This window comes from Octodon degus, unplaced genomic scaffold, assembly GCF_000260255.1.
Source record: "Octodon degus isolate 3935 unplaced genomic scaffold, OctDeg1.0 scaffold00155, whole genome shotgun sequence".
Taxonomy (NCBI): Eukaryota; Metazoa; Chordata; class Mammalia; order Rodentia; family Octodontidae; genus Octodon; species Octodon degus.
In genome coordinates, this window is record NW_004524731.1 from 5244585 (window position 1) to 5262403 (window position 17819).

The following is a 17819-nucleotide window of genomic DNA, read 5'->3' on the forward strand; positions in this document are numbered from 1 at the left end:
CCCTGCGTGCCCCTTGGACCCTACGCCAGTGTGCACTCTGTCCTACATACACCCTGGGACTCTGTGAGGACCGGGCATGCCCCGCGTGTGCCCTGGGACCCTGTGTGGGTTGGGCATGCCCTGCTTGCCCCTGGGACCCTATATCAGTGTGCACTCTGCCCCCCGTGGCCCTGGGACTCTGTGAGGGCCAGGCATGCCCTGCGTGTGCCCTGGGACCCCGTGTCAGTGTGCACTCTGTCCTGTGAGCCCTGGGGCCGTGTCAGTGTTTATGTATCCTGCACAGGGCCACTAGGACATGTGTGACACCCCAGGAGCACTCCCCCCCACTGTCCTGCACTCTCTGTGCCCAGAAGGCTAGCTGCCTCTACTCCAAGAGTTTTGGGGCGCCCCCTCCTGGCTATGTTTTGGCATACAATAGGCACTGTCTCTTGCCAAAACCAGTGCTTCCCCAAACTACACATCAACACAGAAAAGAGCTCGTAAGCGCCATGTCCACAGCCAGTCATACTGCACACCCTGCACCAGGCCCACACCTACCTGCTTCTTGTGGCTGCCACGCAGGAAGGACCTGGGGACACCATTCCTGCATTCCGAGTCACTCTGTTCCTCGTAGCTCTCGAACTCACTTGAGCTCCACCCGTATTCCACAGAGCTGTTTCCTCCTTGCTCTCCATTCTCAACATCATCATAAACCATTTCATCTGAGTGCACAAATTCCAGGATGAAATTAGAACTCAAAGGCAGAGCTCACTGCCTCCTCTGCCGTCTGAACTACCCCAGGGCTGGAGCAGTGTGCCCCGGTACAGAGGAGCGCCTGCTTCCATGCACAGGCGTGGGGCGCCTCAGGAGGCTGTCCAGGTGCACCCAAGGAGCCCCATCCGCTGCCCAGGACCGCTGGCCCAGCTGCACCACGCATGGTACCAATGTTTGTTTGCAAGAGCGAGCTCTCCATGAAGGAACTCTCACTGGGTGAGACAGGTAGCTAGATAGATGGCGAGCAGACAGGTGGAGAGTAGCTGGGTGCTGAGACAGTGGGAGGTCGCTAGGTGACAGCAGGGGGCTGGGCAAGGAACAGTACCAAACAGCCAGCTAGCCTGGCACAGAGGGGCTAAGGAGGCAAAGTTGCTTCAGACAATGATATATTTCCTTTTCTGCTAAAACTGGTCTAATAAAATGTCTAAAGCCCCACTAGAGTATTGAATGACCTTGTCACATCCGTCAGAACGCTCAAGAACACAGCATAGCCGTGCCCCCAAAGGATGACAAAGGCCTTTATTAAAGTCTTTGTTTCAAAGGCCGGGGTGGGCCACCTCCTCGGCTCATGGTTCACACTGAAAAGTGGGGCACACTGGGCTGCCGCGCCTGACTCCAGCCTCCACACTGAACAGAGACTGCCTGATGCCCACGCACCCGCGTCTCCTGCACACAGGCGGCCCCGGGCAGGCGAGCGACCCTGCCCGCTGGGAAATGTGCAGCACAGCAAGACACACACAGCGCGCTCTGTCCCTGCACTGCAGCCTGGCGACAGCACTGTGGAGGCTAAAGATGGCGCTCCTCCAGCTCCGGGTGGCTTTCTGATTTCTGCTGTCAGCCACAGGGCCCAGAGAACCCGAGAATCCGTCTGCTATGTGATCACTTAAAGAAGGACATCACAAATGTTCACAAAGGAGGCCGGTGCTGCGCCTCCAAAGAGATGGACCTTCCTTTACAGGGCGACTGCGCACATCCTGACTGCTCACGGGCGGAGGCCCTCAGAGCCAGGACAGGGCGACAGACGGAGACCAGGCAGAAACAAGCACGTCCCCACTGGAGATGAGACGAGACGCAGCACGAGCCCTGCGTGCCTCACATCACCACAGCCTTCCACTTCTCCACAGGAAGTAAATTTCTCTTTTCTGAACACAAAGCAAATCCTCTGGGTTTCTGAGCGACAGAAGAGGAATCCCCCTAGGTCAGAGCAGCAGTGTCTATGGGCCCGGCCTTCACAGGGCCTAGAGCCCCACCCACCCGGTCAGCCGCCAGAGCCTGAGCGCCCACTGACAGAAAGCTAGAATCTGCCCGGTCACCCTGGAGCCCACGGGCCAGGCGAGGGCAGGGGCACAGGGCAATGAGACAGGTGCGTCCCCAGGGCCACTTAACAACAGGTGGGCCTCCAGAGGTCAGAGCCAGTGGGACCAGCAAGGGTGCTTTGGAACCTTGAGGTTCTGGAGGCCCACCTGTTGTTAGGTGGCCCTGGGGACGCACCTGTCTCATTGCCCTGCGCCCCCGCCTTCCCCTGACCCATGGGCTCCAGGATGACTGGGCAGATTCTAGCTATCTGTCAGATGCTTGTTACTCTGACCAGATGCTGTGTCATGACCCAGGTGACCGAGGCCTGCCCCCATTGAGCAACAGGGGCTCCTGACCCTAAGGGCGCAGTGGGTCCCCAAAGACCACGGGTTCCCGGGCTGCTCTGCACATGGGCTGAGCACCACCCAGTGTTCTGGTGACTAAGAGACTTACCATGCTGTGCCCACAGCTGACTGTGGAAGGGACACTCAGCTTCACTAAGACGCTTGCCCACGGAGCATGTAAGGTTGTATCGCAGTTGCATCGGCTAAGGCATTCCTCTGCTCCTGCCCACCTCTCTCTGAGAAAGTCACCAGGCCACACCTGCCACCATGTGCTTTGGCTCAGGACGCTTCCACTGCTGTGACCTCGGGTTTGGCTGCTGCCCTCACATAAGAGAGCTGGAGCAACACCTGCCTTTTCTTAAACCCTTCCTTAACCTCGGCCATTGTCTGTAACTTTACTATCTTAAATGCACCCCACAGATGTTCAGATTCATGACGCCTTAATAGTTTCCAGTCCCACTGTGTGCATCCTGATCCCCACCTGTAAGTTATTTTTCAGGCCCAAATGTGTACTTTTTATTGACTTTGTAAACTGCGATCAGGTAATGAGACCTGAATACCAATTATCTGATATTTGCAGGTCTCTGCTTTGAGGCATCTGATGTAACTGCAGAAACAGTCCCCGTGTAGGGGCAAGTGTGCACTTGGAAATTCCTGGATTCAAGGTTTCCCTGAGTCCTGTAAGACCACACACTGTACCCAGCGCCCACCAGCGGTAAAAAGATCTCTGCTGAAGTCTCCCACTCACGTTCCGCACAACCCTACTTCAGCTCTGGCTGTGCCAGGATTTGCTTCCTGCCTTCTGGGATCGCGCCAGGGCCTCGAAGCTCAGCTCTGCCAGCCCCTCTGCAAGGCCCTCCGGGCTCTGCACCCCAGGCTGCTGGCCCAGGGTCTGACCCATTAGCAGCCACAGGGCAGCGTCCTGGCTGGATCAACCCTGCACCTCTGTCCGCCCTCACCCCAGCAGCCTCGGCGCCTTCCTCCTCAGGAGCAGGGCCAGCCGGCTCTCCCCCCAACCTGGGCATCACACATACTGCCACCTGACCTCCACCTCCTGTAAGGACCAGTTGGCTGGACGTACTCTGCAATCTTCTCCTGCCATTCTCCCGTAATTTATAGCTTTAGGTCTCAATCAGATGGGTCTTGCTCCACTGCTTTAGAAGTTAATGTATTTCCATTTCCTTAGCAGTTCATCATAAAGCACACACTTGACCGTCAGTCATAAGACCCCCAAAACTAAAGACTCCCGCTCAGAGGGTGAGTGACCAGGCCTCACCCCCGCTCCCGGCCCCGCCCCCATGCTCAGCTGCTCTGCTCGTCATACTTCTTCTAGGTCGGGCTCCTAGATGCCCTAGGTCGGGCATCCGTGTCCCTGAGGCATCAGGAAGGGCAACCTCTGCCTCTGCCTTCTCTCTTCAGAGAGCTGCCGGTGGCTGGGCATGGAGACCAGGGCCACAACTTCTGTCTGCAAGGTTTCTATAGATCTGGTGTCCAGATTGGTTAATCAATACTGTGTAGGGCTTGTATTTCTTTATGTTTTTAGGACAGGGTCTACAGGGTCTCACTACAAATTGGACTTGTAGTGATCCTCCTGTTTTCAGCCTCCCCAGTGCTGGGATTACAGGCACGCGCCACCACACCCAGTCTCAGCGTGCCTTGGGGGCAGGGCCGGCAGCATGCTAGGGATTGCACCTGGGTCCCTGAGTCTGCCTAGGCAGGTGCTTTAATCTGTTGAGCTATCTGGCCTGCCCCAGGGGCTTATATTTCTACAGGCTGAGAACATGTGTCTCCCTCACTTGGGAAGATTCTGGTAATTTCCGCTGACTCTCACCTCAGGCTGGTTCTGCATATTTTCTCACATGCATTTTATTAGCCATCTACTGGTACTACTTAGCCTCTGTGTTTCTTCCTTTTGTTCCTGTTCTCGCCTTCACTCCATCTGCTTCCAGTGCTCACACACACACACACACACACACACACACACACTCATGCACGCACGCACGCACACATGCACACACCCCATTCTGAGCCACTCACTCTCCACAGTGTGAAACATGGACACACACAGCACACTTGCGGGCCTGGGTTTGAGCACCCAGGGGAGAGACGGGAAACCAAACCTTGCACCAGGTTCCAGTTCCACATGAGAACACACCTGGCTCCGAGTCTGAGTTCTCCCTGGGGACATCGTCATAAATGGCTTCTTCTGGATCTGCAATGAAAGGGGAGAAACTTTCAAGATTGGGCCCAACCAGACCAGCGCAACTTGGGTGCTAGGAGCCCACAGCCCCTTTGACGCATGCCACTCGGGAGGCAGCTGTAGAAGGGCGGGGGGCGCCATCTCTGTTCAAGGCCCAGCGCAGTCTCAGGAGCGAGAGCTGTCGCTTTCAGAGGGTGTGCACTGACCAACATGGCTGCACAGTGGCCAGACGCTGTGCTCACGCCCGCGCCTCCCTAGGGCTGGCCACAGCACTCTCCGCAGGTGCTCTGCTGCTGGCACGCAGCCTAGCCCTTTCCAGATGTTTCCATTTGGGGACAGGGTCCTGCCAGGCCACCTCAGCTGGACTCGAGGTCCTCCTGCCTCAGCCTCCCAGGTAACTGGGATTACAGGCCTGGCCACCATACACTTTCAAGTTTATGAAGCTAAGGTATCTTGATGCACAAGAAGACAGAGGTGATGTGGACATCCCCAGAAACAGAACTACAGCCAAAGAAGGGAGCCATCAAGAAAGGCGACGGCCATAGTGCCAGAGGCTCCTCCACATTCACAGAAGCCAGGGCTTGAGCAAGTGCATGCTTAAGAGGGAGGCTGCAGGCTACACGGGCAGCAAGATGAATCCCCGGGAGGAGCAGTGAGCAGAAGCCCATGACAGTGCGTGTCCATCTCTTGTGTGGGAGACCACATGGATGATGGACCCTGGGGCAGACGGTGGAGCACACAGGGGGGCTGGGCACTGAGTGTCCACCACCACCCCCCCAAGGGCCCAGAGGCCCCTGCAGAGCTCGCCCCAGCCCCACCAGCCAGCCAATGACAAAAATGGAACCCTGGAGGAATGGGGATGGATTCTCCACCAGACACGGAACTGTTGGCTGGGAGCTGGCCAAGAAGGCACCCCATGCCAGCGCTGTCTGGCTGCCCCTCTGCAGGGCTCTGTCCCAACACCAATGCCATCACCACACCAGCACTGTGGCGACCAGAGCCCACAGGTGGCCCTGCCCTCCTGGAAACAAACACTTCCACAGGCACAGGTGCAGGGCCTAGAAAGGCACCAGCACAGAGGAATCTCTACTTCTCCTTAAAAATTAAAAAACACATGAAACTGGCTAACAATGCCCCAGCCTCTTAAACTACGGCAGACCCAGGGCTGGTGTGCAGAGGTGGGCTTTGCCAGGCACCCACCCCCCACCTGTGGCCCTGCAGGGTCGGCGGGCCTCGGGCTGCTCAGAGCATCAGCTGCAGTAGGCCCAGGGAGAGAACCAAATCTATGCTCAGAAGCAGCGGGGAAGGGGAGGACGCAGAAGGTGAGGCCTGAGGGAAGTGGAGGCAGCTCCAGAGGCCCTGAGAAGCCTCCAGGAGGCGGCTTCGGTGAACGCCTCACAGGCGTGGCCGGCTCTTCCACACTTTTAAGTAAAGGAAGCTGGGTGTGTGGGAGGCTGATGCAGGAGGAGCACAGTCTGAGTGCAGCCTAGGATTCGCTGAGACCCTGCCTCAAATTAAAGTCTTAAGAGCCAAGGATGTAGCTCAGCATGAAAACCATAGGTTCAGTCCTCAGCAGTCGTGGCCTGGCCTAGGACAGGAGGTGACACACTGCCCTCAGCGGGCAACACCTGCAGGGGTAGGGGCCCAGGTGGGGCGGTGCCACTCACTGTCCATCCACGCTGTGTTGGCTGGGTCTGCTGCCCACCGGGCCAGGGCGTTGCCTTCCCTGCTACTTTGATCACCACTGGAAGAAAACACAGCATGAGTCAGTGCGTGGGGAAGCAGGCCCAGCCCGGGCCTGGTGCCAGCGCGCAGCGTGGCATGTGCGCTCTGGCGTCTGCCGACTGGAGCGCCTCAGACAGGACTTGGGAGCGCCCCTGGCAAGCGCGGTACTGCCCTCCGCCAGCCCGGCGCCCAGGTGCACGGGCCGGCGCCAACGCCAGCCTGCTCAGAAAGGGGCGGGCCCTCATGCTGCTAGCAGAAGGCTGAGCTGTGCGGGACCTGGGGCGTTGCCCGTTCCAGCACAGGATAATGGGAGGGAGACACAAGGCCACCCACATCCACGAGGGCACCTGGATGCTGGCCAGTATCTTTTGCAAAAGAAAGACACAGTCATATTCACAGGAAAGCCCAAGGTTTACTGTGAGGGAATTCACAAGGGACGGGGCACCCTGAGGCTCCCATGTCCTGCAGGGTGTGTTCCGTGGGAGGGAAGCACCACAAGACCATTGGATTCACGGGAAGATGATTGGAACCAGTGAGAAGCTGCGGCCCCTGCAGCGCGCTGAGACGCTCACGCCCACAGACTCGGCCCCAGCTCAGCCCTGAGTGCAGATGGGGCAGAGGCCCAGAAGGCACGTCCCACTCACTGTCCCTTCTTGGCCTCTGGCACCGCTGGGGACCCATGCCAAGACCCCAGCCTGTCCTCAGGCTGGTGGACAAAGTGGCCCCATGGGACAAAGGGACAACATGTTCCAGGGCCACCCAAATCTTCCTTGCGAGCTGCATGAATTTAAAACTTGGGGCTTTGTTTCTGGGATGCTGCAATCAGTGTGACAGGGCCGTGGAGTTCCCCAGGGAAGCAGCCACAGTCCACGCAGTGGGCGGCCGGGCAGTGGCCAGCTGCGGACAGCCCACAGCAAGCAGGAGGATTCTTGCCAGGTATAAGCCTGAAACTGTGTCTGAGCAAACGCTCCTTGAAAAAGAAGCACCACAGGACCATGAGCAGCATTAAAGCGCCGCGCAAGGCCTCCGCACTTCGGAAGCGCACGCTCCCACGAGTCTCTGAGCTGCCACCTTTTCTGCAGAGGACCTCATGGTGGCCCAGACTTCCACTGCAGAGGGCAACAGGCCACCGATGCTTGCCGTGCAGCTGCGGGTTTTGAGGAAGGGGCTCAGCGCGTCTGCCTTGCCGTGTGACCTGTCCCTGTACCGCACAGGGAGCCCCTGTCCCTGCAGGGTCTTGATGCCTAGAGCCTAACGGGAGCACACGAGCAGGTGTGAGGACCAGGCCAGCAGAGGGCTGAGACGGCACACAGCCCGCCCGCCGCACACCTCCTGTCGTCCCTCACCACCTGCGCTGAGCCCCCAGGGACCACAGGCTGCGCGGTGCCTGGGGAGGGGCTGCGGCTCTGGAGTCCCAGGCAGCACAGCCAGGACTGGTGCGGAGGACTGGGGAACAGAGCGGGCTGCAGTGCGCCAGGCAGCCCAGGGGCCAGACATGGCAAAAAGCACAAACCTAGGAAAACAGAACATGAATAAAGTACCTGTGCGGAGGGTCCGCGGCGCTCGGGGAGTTGAGCTGGTGGTCCTCTGCAACTTCCGGTGCTTCTGCTAGGAAGGACGAGAACCACGATGTTTTATGCCTGATGGGAACGTCTGCGCATTTTTCTTTTGCACAAATCATTTTGTTGATTTTTATCCTTAACGTGACTTTGCATTTCCCTTTGTTATGGTTTGGGCCTAGTTGTCCCCTCAAAGCCTCATGCAGTCATGGGGCGGACTTCTGGAGCTTGTGATTAATTCATGATCCAATGCTGGGATTATGGGTGTGAGTGCTGCCTGGATTAGGGATGTGAGTGCTACATGAGCCCTGGGACAGACAGCCTGGAAGCAACATAAGGAAGGGAGAAGCCACTGCTGCCACTGCTCCTTTTTTTTTTTTTTTTTTTTTTTTTTTTTGTATCTTAGGGAAGGGTCTATGGAGTGTTCAGGGTCCCACTACTAGATCAGACTCATAGTGATCCGCCTGTTTACAGCCTCCCAAGAGCTGGGATTACAGGCATGCGCCACCACGCCCAGGCTCAATGGCTGTCTCAGCATGCCCTGGGGATGGGACTGGCAAGGCAGGCCTGGAGATCGAACCTCGATCCTGTGCCTGCTTGCAGGCGCTTTAATCTGCTGAGCTATTAGGCTGGCCCTGCTCCTCCCTTTTATTCTTGCAGTTCCACTGTTTTCCACCACCATGAACTGTCCTCTTCTGCCATGCAACCAGCTATGTATGGACTGAAACCTCCACAAACTGTGAACTACATAAACCTTTCCTTCCTTAATTTGGCGTGTCAGGTATTTTGTCCCAGCAATGAGAGAAAAGCGACCAAAAGAGAATTTGGTACCAGGAGTGGGATCGTTGCTGTGACTGTACCTGACCATGTGGTTCAAGAGCCTTTGGGAATGGCTCACGGGAAGAGACTGGAAAGGTTCGGAGATGTGCTCTGAAAGGGAAGCACTGAACACCTTCAGCTGTTGTATACCGAAGATTCTGGTCAGAGCTCAGGAGACCGGAAGGCTGATAAACACCCTGCTAGGAAAGACTAGGCTTGAAGGTTTCTTCTGTGAAAAAGGATTGCATCAGCTACTGGACTCCAGATGCTATACTACGGCTGGTCACAAAGTCTGTCTGCATTTTGCTTATGTCTAGAGACTTTCCCTGAGACTGAAATTAAGTGTGGTGGATTGATTAATCTGGCAAAAGAAATTTCAAGGCAGTCGAATGTTGAGATAGTGGTATGGCTATTATCGGCGGCTTTTAGCCAGATTTATGTTGAGAATAAAGAACAAAGAGCCCAGTAGGATGATTTAAAATGTGAATTGGAAAGGAAGCTTCAATAAAGCTGTGGACTGCAAAGACAGAGCTGAGAGGCTCTCTATTGCAGAGAAGGCACAGGAGAGCAGGAAGGAGAGCCTGAGGGCATCACAAGAGGCAGCACATCTCCACCCTTTGCAGCCTCAAGACTGAAAGAGTGAAAGACTTTGCTTTGAGAAAAAAGCTGCAGAGCACCACGTTCCAGAACGGCGGTGTTATAGTGAACTTGCTCCTCAGAATCAGGTTCAGGCTGATCAACAATCCAGGCACTTAACCCCTACAGCCAAAAGAGAAGGAAACCTGGCTACTGCTTCAGCTGGCAGCAGACCACGGCATTGTCCATGTAGCGCTGGTTTTGGGTACATGCAGAATGCAAGAGTTCTGAGGTTCAGAAGGTTTCCACCTAGACTTTAGAAGGCCTGGGAGGCCAGGCAGTGTGCCCCTGGGGGGAGGGCAGTGCGTGAAGCAGTGTGTGAGAAGCCTAAACTGGAATGGAGACCCCATGAGTTTGGAAAAGCCAGGAACATGGGTCATCTAAGGAAAGTCGCAAGGAGGGAGCAAAGCTGGCCTAACAGAAGCCACAGGGGCTACCACCAAAAGTGCCACAGAGGTGGAACCGCACAGGGCTCACAATTTATCACAGATTGTTTCCGATGCTCACTTACTGTTCGCCCTGCTGTATCGTGGACTTCTGTAGATCCCGGTGCTTTGTATCCCCTTGTTGGACCTTTTGGAGTGGTAATGCTTTCCTTGGGCCACTGAATGTTGGAAGTGCTGAACTTTTCACTTATACAGGGGCTCACAGCTAAGACTTTGCCTTAGATCTTGGAAGAGACTTGGGACTTAGCGCTTTGAGCAATTCAGAAACTGCTAGGGCTTTGATAACTCTTATAGACGGACTAAAATTCCTTTCGCATACAGGGATGAACATGAGTCTCTGGGGAGCCAGGGGTGGAAGGTCGTGTTTTGGGTCTCAGTGTCCCCCAAAGCCTCATGCAGCAATGGGCAGACTTCTAGAGTTTGTGACTAATTCAGGATAGCCTGAATGCAACATAGGAAAGGGTGAGAGGCTTGCTCTCTGCCACTGTTCCTCCCTTTTGCTTTTGCTGCTTTTTCTGTTTTCTGCTGTTGTGAACTGCTGCCCCCTGCCACGTGCCACTCTGCCGCCAAGACAGCCAAGTATGGACTGAAACTTCCACAAACTATGAGTTAAATAAACCTTTTGTTCCTTAATTCTTGGTGTCAGGTATTTTGTTCTAGCAACAAGAAAAAAATAATCAAGAAACGCTTTCTTATCAATAATGGGCTTCTGTTAACATAAAGATAACTTTTGGATAAAATTATTTTTGTTGTGGTTTGGGGCTTTTGCGAGGGCAACAATACAAGACACAGTTCATAATATTACTGTATAAAAAATCATATACAAGAAGTGCAAAAATTCTGTCCACACTGGACACTAAAGAATCCAGTTGAGGGCCTAGATCCTAATGTCCTGCATGAGTCCCGCTGAAAACCTAGAGCTCACAACAATGCCCCCCACAAGTCCAGCTGGAGGCCTACAGCCCACAACAAAGTCCCATGCAGGCCTGCTTCACGGATCTGTGCTGGCCCAAAGGTCAGCGGTGGAAGCCAGGAAGTCTGCGCCAGCGGGATGAAGGGTCTGTGCCTGCAGCTGAGGGGTCTGCATGGAGCTAGGAGCCGCTCAAGGTGAGCACAGAGCTCCCCCGAAGGCACCACAGCCTTCCTCAGCTGCATGAGGTCCCGAGCTCCTCCAGCAATGAGGAAAGCCGAGTTCCCATCAGGGAAGCCAACGTGACAAGCTTCTGCACAAGGCTGAGCAGTGCACCGTCTTCCCCTCCAGAGCCAGGAAGCGATGCTCAAGATGAGGACCAGAGCTCCCCCAAAATGAACCGTAGCCATTCTCAGTGACAAGGGCCTGAGCTCCTCCTCTGACAAGAATAGCCAAGTTCATGGAGAAAGCCGACGTGACAAGGTCACCCAACAGAACAGCCCAGGGGAACCAATGGCTTCCAACAGCTCCAACAGCTTCTCCAACAGCTTCCCTATACTGACAGCTTCTCCTGTCCTGCCTCTTACGCTGCTGCCAACAGCCGTCAGGTGGGCCTCCCACACCCAGACTACACTAGCTCAATAGAGCTGGGTGTACGAAGTTGCCCACCAATTAGCTATCCACTACAACTCTGACATAGGACCATAATGAAATGTGAAATTCTTTTTTTTTTTTTGGCAGAACTGGGGATTGAACTCAGGCCCTTGCACTTGCCAGGGAAGCACTTATTCCACTGAGCCATCTCCCCGGCCCCTGAAATGTGAAATTCTGAAGTCTTATAAAACAGAAATAGGGGGCCGGGATGATGGCTTGGTGAAATAAGCGCTTCCCTGGCAAGCACAAGGGCCTGAGTTCAATCCCTGGTTTCGCAAACAAACAAACAACAACAACAACAAAAACCCAGAAATAAAATGCATTGAGACCAGGTGAAAGGCGGCCTCCAGTGCGGCCTTTCCACAGGGTCTCCTGTAACCTGATCTACTGCCTGAGGCCACCTAGTGACTCAGTCACCCCAGGGGAGGGGCGGCTGCAATGACACTGCCCCCACACGCCCTCACACGTGCCCATGTTCCCAATATCGTGTTCACACTCTGCCCACACACGCTCCAGCAGATGCTCTCACGCTGCAGATTCTCACATGCACACTCACGCCCACACATGCATGCTCACACCCGCACCCTCGCAATGCACTCCACCTCACTCACACACAAGCAGCCTCATGAATACCCTTATGTAGGCATACTTCCTCACACTTGCACTGATGCTTGCAGTTCACTCCCACGTGCACACGCGTGCCCTCATCAGCAAGCATGTTCACTCCCACACACATGCACACTCCCACGTACTCAAGCTTTCACACACAGGCTTCATCTTGGTGTTCTGGGAACTGGCTAGCATGTCTTCCAGCCGTGGATGACACAGACCCCACACAGGGGGATGGCTGTGGGCTCAGCTGTCACACACGGTAGTGACCCGCCCACTGGCTCAGGGTCAGAAACACCTGATGCTGCCCAGCCAGTGGCTGGACAGTAGACACCCCTCCCGGTTGGCATTCAGGGACTTGCGTCCAGACTTGTGTTCCGAGGGAGCAACAGCAACACATGCTCAGCGAGCCAGGGTGGATCTGAGGTGCAGCTTGCAAACCTTGCCCTGGGGCAGCCATGTAGCCGCAGCCACGAGACACTCGAAAGTCCTGCCTCAGTGGCCCAAGTCCCAGGCTGACCCCAACCTGTCCAGAGTGGGAGGAGGCACAGGCTGCCTGGGCACAACTCCTCTGCTCACTCAGGAAGGAGACGCAGTGGGAGTACGTCCAGGACCTCTGTGCAGGAAGCGGGCAGGGAGCCGGCACATCCAGGGATGGGCACCCTGTGTGCCGTGACCGCCCAGGGCCTGCAGCCTCCCTGTGTGGAGCTGCTCCGAGGGATCCAGGCATAGATAAGGGGGCCCAGTGCAAAGCCCTAGTGGACAGGAGAAGGGCACCAGCTCCTCAGGCTGGGGCTGGTTTGGCAGAGCAGGGGTCCCCAGGTTCTTCCTGGCTCTTGGCTGACAGCAAAACAAAACAAAGCACTTGTTCTTTTAAAATCATGCTGAGTTATTTCTCAAATAAGCTAATTTAGATGGTATCAAAGGGCCAGCCAAACAGCTCAGCAGATTAAAGCCCCTGCAAGCAGGCGCAGGGGTTCGATCCTCAGCCCTGCCGTGCCAGCCCCAGGGCATGCTGAGACGGCCATTGAGACTGGGCGTGGTGGCGTGTGCCTGTAATCCCAGCTGTTGGAAGGCTGTAAACAGGTGGATCTCTACGAGTCTGACCTAGTAGTGAGCCCCTGAACACCTTGTGGACCTTCCCTAAAGTATAAAATAAATAAATAAATAAGTAAATGCATGGTATCCAATTATTTAAAGTAAGAGTAAGCCAACAGCTCTGCATGAACATTCCTCACCCTTCCCTAGGGAAGGAAGGGCCTCTGCACCTGACCTGCCCCTTCCACAGCTGTAGCACAGGGCAGTACTGAAGGCCACAGCGAGACCAGAGAATGGTGTGCAAACTCTGTGGGAAAGTGACTCCTCCAACAGCTATGGGTCATTTTCTTCAAAGATGGTTTTTTTTTTTTTTTTTTTTTTTTCTCGCTATTGTCAACTAGAAAGAAAAATCCCATACAGAAATTTCCACACAAACATGAACTGCACCCTACGTCTGTACCACTCCTGAGCAGCTCTCCTGAGGCAAAGGTACACATGCAGGAAGAACTCCCACAGGGTCGCGGGAGCCAGGAGCGCAGGTCCGGGAGGCAGGCAGGTTCAGGCCTGGACCCAGCCTGGACTTCAGAGCTGCACGCCCTCACCACCCACAGTGAGGCCTGCGCACGAGCCACGCTGGGTCACGTCACCTGTGCCATGCTGTGACTACAACAGCCCAGCCACGCCAAGGCCCTGGAGGTTCCTTCTTACTATGTGGGGGCAAGGCAGAGACAACCCAGCCTGCACCAGAGCTGAGGACTGGCAGAGCTGTGGCAGGCACCCCTTGGCCCCGGGCACGAGCGGTCATGCACAGCCGCCCCATCACCCACCTCCTTGCTCCCTGCCAAGCATGATGGTGCCCAGGGGTCTCTGGACCCCTTCTGGACAGAGGAAACACATCAGAAGCAGGCCTAGTCCCTTGAGGCCTGCTGTCCCTCCTCCTGACCTCCTCTGTCCAGGGAAGGAAAGACATGAGATAGCTCTGACCAACCACAAGAGCCTGGTTTGTGCATTAGGTTGAAGAGGTGGCAAATGCCACGGACACTATGGCTCCTAGGGCGTGAAGCCAAAGTCACCTGTGCCCTCCCCTGTGGGCAGAGCCTGACCCAAAGCTTCTCCCTAGCCAAGTACCATCAAGGTGGAGAGCGATGTGGGCTCCTAGCCCCACGGGAAGCACAGGGTGAGCTAGGTAGGAGGCAGCATGTACCTTCCTCATCCACCGACTCCATGCGGATGATGACAGGGCTGGAGTAGGCAGGCAGCAGTGCAGGCAGGCTGGAGGGGACAGCGTAGCCACAGGGAGCAGGCACCAAGTACCCGCTGGGTACAGGCCCCGCTACACCATCCTCCTCGGTGGGCGGCTCTGGGGGTGGCAGTGCGTCCTCTTGCAAGGGCGTGATGTCGATGATGGAGTACGGGTTCACCTTCACCGGGACTGTCAGCTCAGCAGGCTCCACCCCTGCCAAGGCTCCTGTTCCACATTCCTTGTCACCCCCTGGACGACAGGACAGTCAGCCACACAGCAGTGAGGGCCCAGGCTCCTCCCGGGACAGACAAAGAGGGGCAGCCCTCGCCCTCATGCACCACGAGGACACCCAGCACTCCCAGGCCTCTGCAGGCAGCCTCAGGGCATAGGGTGAGCATGGGTGGGCAAACCCTGCGCTGGGGCTCTCAGAGGCCTCAGCTGGGAAACCTCTGCCCAGGACAGAGGTGCAGGGGCTCGCCCTGCAGCTATCCAGCCCAGGTCAAGGCACAGATCCCTGGGATGGGAAGACAGGAGCCTTCCCCAGGCCTGGCCACGGAGCCCTGACCCATACAACACAGTGACACAGAGAAGAGGGAATTCCCAGCGGAAAGGGCCAGCACTGCCACTCTGGTGCACAAGCAGACATCCACCAAGACAGAATAGCAGGCAGAAACTCCACAAATGCTGCACCATGCCACTGTAGCCATGCAGAGAAGCCACGGGTGAGGACTCACCCTCCAGGGACGAGCTGGAAAGGCCTGGGGCTGTGCCTCCTCCTTCACAGGCCAGGGCCTGGCGATCCGCCTCTGGGGCTTCGTCTCCACTCTCAAAGTCAAATTGTTCCCCTTCTTCCTCCTCGTTGTTGTTAGTGTCATATTTCACGTCATTTTCTAAAGTTTAAAATAACACCAATTACAATATTGCATTTGTTCCAGGTGGAGGGGTGGGGAGGGCAGCCTCACCTGGGAGGTGGGAAAGCAAACAGAGCAGGTAGAGGAGGAAGGAGGAGAAAAGGCATCGCACACATTTTAAGTAGGTTTATCAGGGACGTAGAAACCAGTTAGAGAACACCGATCCTCAGTCAGGCTCTGCACTGACGGGAGAGGGGAGGTGAGGGGCCTGAGGCCCCACCTGCATGCAGTGGGTCTGCCTGTCCCGTGCCCTGCGCAGGCTGGGCCCTCCGCCGGCCGGGACCTTCCTCAGGGCCAGACAGTTCCTTCCCAGCTGGCTCCTGGACAGGGCAAGGCTGCTGCTGAGCGCCCATCACCTTTCGGAGCAGGCAGCCCGAGCGCTCACACCTGCCCAGGGCCAGGCCCTGTGTGCTCCCAGCAGAGCCTCGCAAAGAAAGCAGCCTCTGAAAGCTGCTTCTAATGCAGAACACAAGAAACCAGCAGCGTGCGCATGCTGAGAGCAAGCACTGCATCTGCTGCAAGCTCAAAGCATCAGCCATAAAACGAGAGTATATATCCTGCAACCAGAACAGTCAGGAGCAGAATTAAAATCCTGTCTGTGAGTTTCAGGTACAGGAAGTTATACACAGAAATACTGGGTGGGAGGCTGGAGAGGGAGCTCAGCAGTCTAAACGCTTGCTTGGGAAGCGCAAGGACTGGGCTTGATCCCCTGCACTGCATGTTGTGCGGCCCACCGAGCCAGTCACTGAGACTGAACACAGTGATGCACACCTGTGACCCCAGCACTAGGGAGGATGAGACAGGAAAATCACTACAAGTCCGAGCTGTGAAGTAAGACCCGGTACCAAATCAATAAATAAAAGATTTTTTAAAACAAGAAATACTGGGTGGACTACATTTACAAAGGATGCTAGTTTTTAGAACTTCCACTTCCCACCCTGTGTTTTCAGGAGAATTTTGTGGGGACAAGGGCAGCATGGTGGCCCGGAGGGCAGGCTCACAAGCCCAGTTCCTCCTCTGGGCTTCCCGCCACCCTGCATGTGTGCTTTCCCGGGGCCCTCCCCCTGCTGTGTCTCCTGGCAGCCTGAAGACTGTGCACAGCCCAAGCCAGGGCGTCTGGGGCTCTGCCCAGGACAGGGGTGCGAGAAAGACTCACACCAGGCCCCTCTCATGTCCAGGCCAGGATGGTGCCACCCCACAGTTCTAAGTTAACAGGCAAGAGGATTCTCATTTGTGCCCAGGATGTGTAGGAGGGCAAAGATAAGAGGGGAAAGCAGAGAGAAAGAGGGCGAGAGAGAGGGACGGAAAGGCACAGTCCTGATCACGAGGCCAGAGCCAGAAAGCCCTCGGGCTTCTCGAGTCTGCCACTGCCGTGGGTCCCGCTCAGGGCTGTCCGGCCTGTCCTGCCCCTTCCCACCCACACTGGCTTTCCCCTGGGCCCCATGTCCCATTACACTATCCTTCAGCTGGTCCCCAAGGTTCCTTGGGCACAGGTGCCAGGCCTCTCCACCTCCAGACAGCAGCAGGGGCACAGGAGTGTGCAGGGCAGTGTGAGCTGTACCTGGGGGACTCCCCACCTTCAGTGCTGGCCCTTGGTGGCCCCTTTCTCTCAAGAGGTGTGAGCCTTCGGGAGATGCTTCAGGAGCACTGACGTGGAGCGGACAATGCCTAGCAACCTCCCATCCTCCCCGGGCCTCGGGCCAGGTCTGGTTATGACACGGTTCTAATTCAAGGTAAGATTCAAACCAAGAGATGTCTGTCTGTACTGTTTAAAATGAGATGAGGATAAAAGCACCCCTCCACAAATGGCTTCACCCCCAGGATATCACCCACCGCTTCCTGGGTGAGGACAGCATGGAGTGACTCCCATACTCCAGGGCATCAGACAGATCAGAGCTTGCAGCCAGCGTGGACAGGGAGCGCCCATGGGCACCAACTCACTGAGTCCCGCGTGCACACAGAGCAGCTGCTCCGGGACATAAAGGGGTGGCCCCAACCCTGCAGGGCCCCACCTTACCTGCAGGAGCCATGAACGGCGGTGGTGCCTCCCCGGGTTCCATGCTTAGACCACAGCCTCTCCAGGATGGTTGGGCAGGAGCCACGGCCTGTCACGTCCTAGGTGGCATGGTCACTCGTCACTTACCACGTGGCACCCTGCAGAAGGAAAGGCACGACAGGTACTTGGCACTGCAGCCCGAACACCTCCCTTGCGATGACACTCGGGCGCATTCTGTGCAGCCGAGGCGAGTCAGCACCACCGCCTGCCAGCAGAGCCCGTCCCTGTCCACTTCCCCTGGGGCCTGCGGCAGAGAGCAGCGTCCTGCAGGTAGAACTTGCGGGGCTGTGCGGGACATACGCAGGAGTAAGAGCAGCACTGGCAGCCTGCTGAACCACCTTCGAGTGAGCAGGAGCTCCCCTCCTGTAGCCGTCCCCACACACATGGTGCTCTCTGCACCCTTCCTTCCCTGGGAGCACCCCAAAACTACAATGAGAAAAAGCGAGACACAGCTGCTCATGAGAGGCCCGTCACCAGCTTCAAGGACGCCATCCTAGTAGCTTATGATCTGGGATGACGCCTACTAGGTTCCCACACCGTCAGGCCCCTGCAGGGGCCACCCAGCACTGGCCTGGGCTTGCACACGGAGCCTCCAACACCACCACACGACCTGGGCCCAG

At 56.3% G+C, this 17819-nt stretch overlaps 1 protein-coding gene across 13 annotated transcripts in view; it reads right to left on the reverse strand.

Moving 5' to 3' along the window:
* Positions 1 to 17819, reverse strand: part of Arhgef10 (Rho guanine nucleotide exchange factor 10) — a 103981-nt gene that overhangs the window by 72464 nt on the left and 13698 nt on the right. For 11 of the 13 annotated variants that reach the window (XM_023702623.1, XM_023702625.1, XM_023702618.1 and 8 more), the window contains exons 2-8: positions 17161 to 17297; positions 14967 to 15122; positions 14194 to 14481; positions 7860 to 7926; positions 6261 to 6337; positions 4549 to 4605; positions 538 to 701 (exon numbers count right to left, since the gene is read on the reverse strand). In XM_023702623.1, coding sequence (XP_023558391.1) covers positions 538 to 701; positions 4549 to 4605; positions 6261 to 6337; positions 7860 to 7926; positions 14194 to 14481; positions 14967 to 15122; positions 17161 to 17203 — 852 coding nt within the window. In that variant the 5' untranslated portion in view covers positions 17204 to 17297. The remainder of the gene's footprint in view (positions 1 to 537; positions 702 to 4548; positions 4606 to 6260; positions 6338 to 7859; positions 7927 to 14193; positions 14482 to 14966; positions 15123 to 17160; positions 17298 to 17819) is intronic. The other 2 variants (XM_023702617.1, XM_023702622.1) reach the window with 1 other exon arrangement.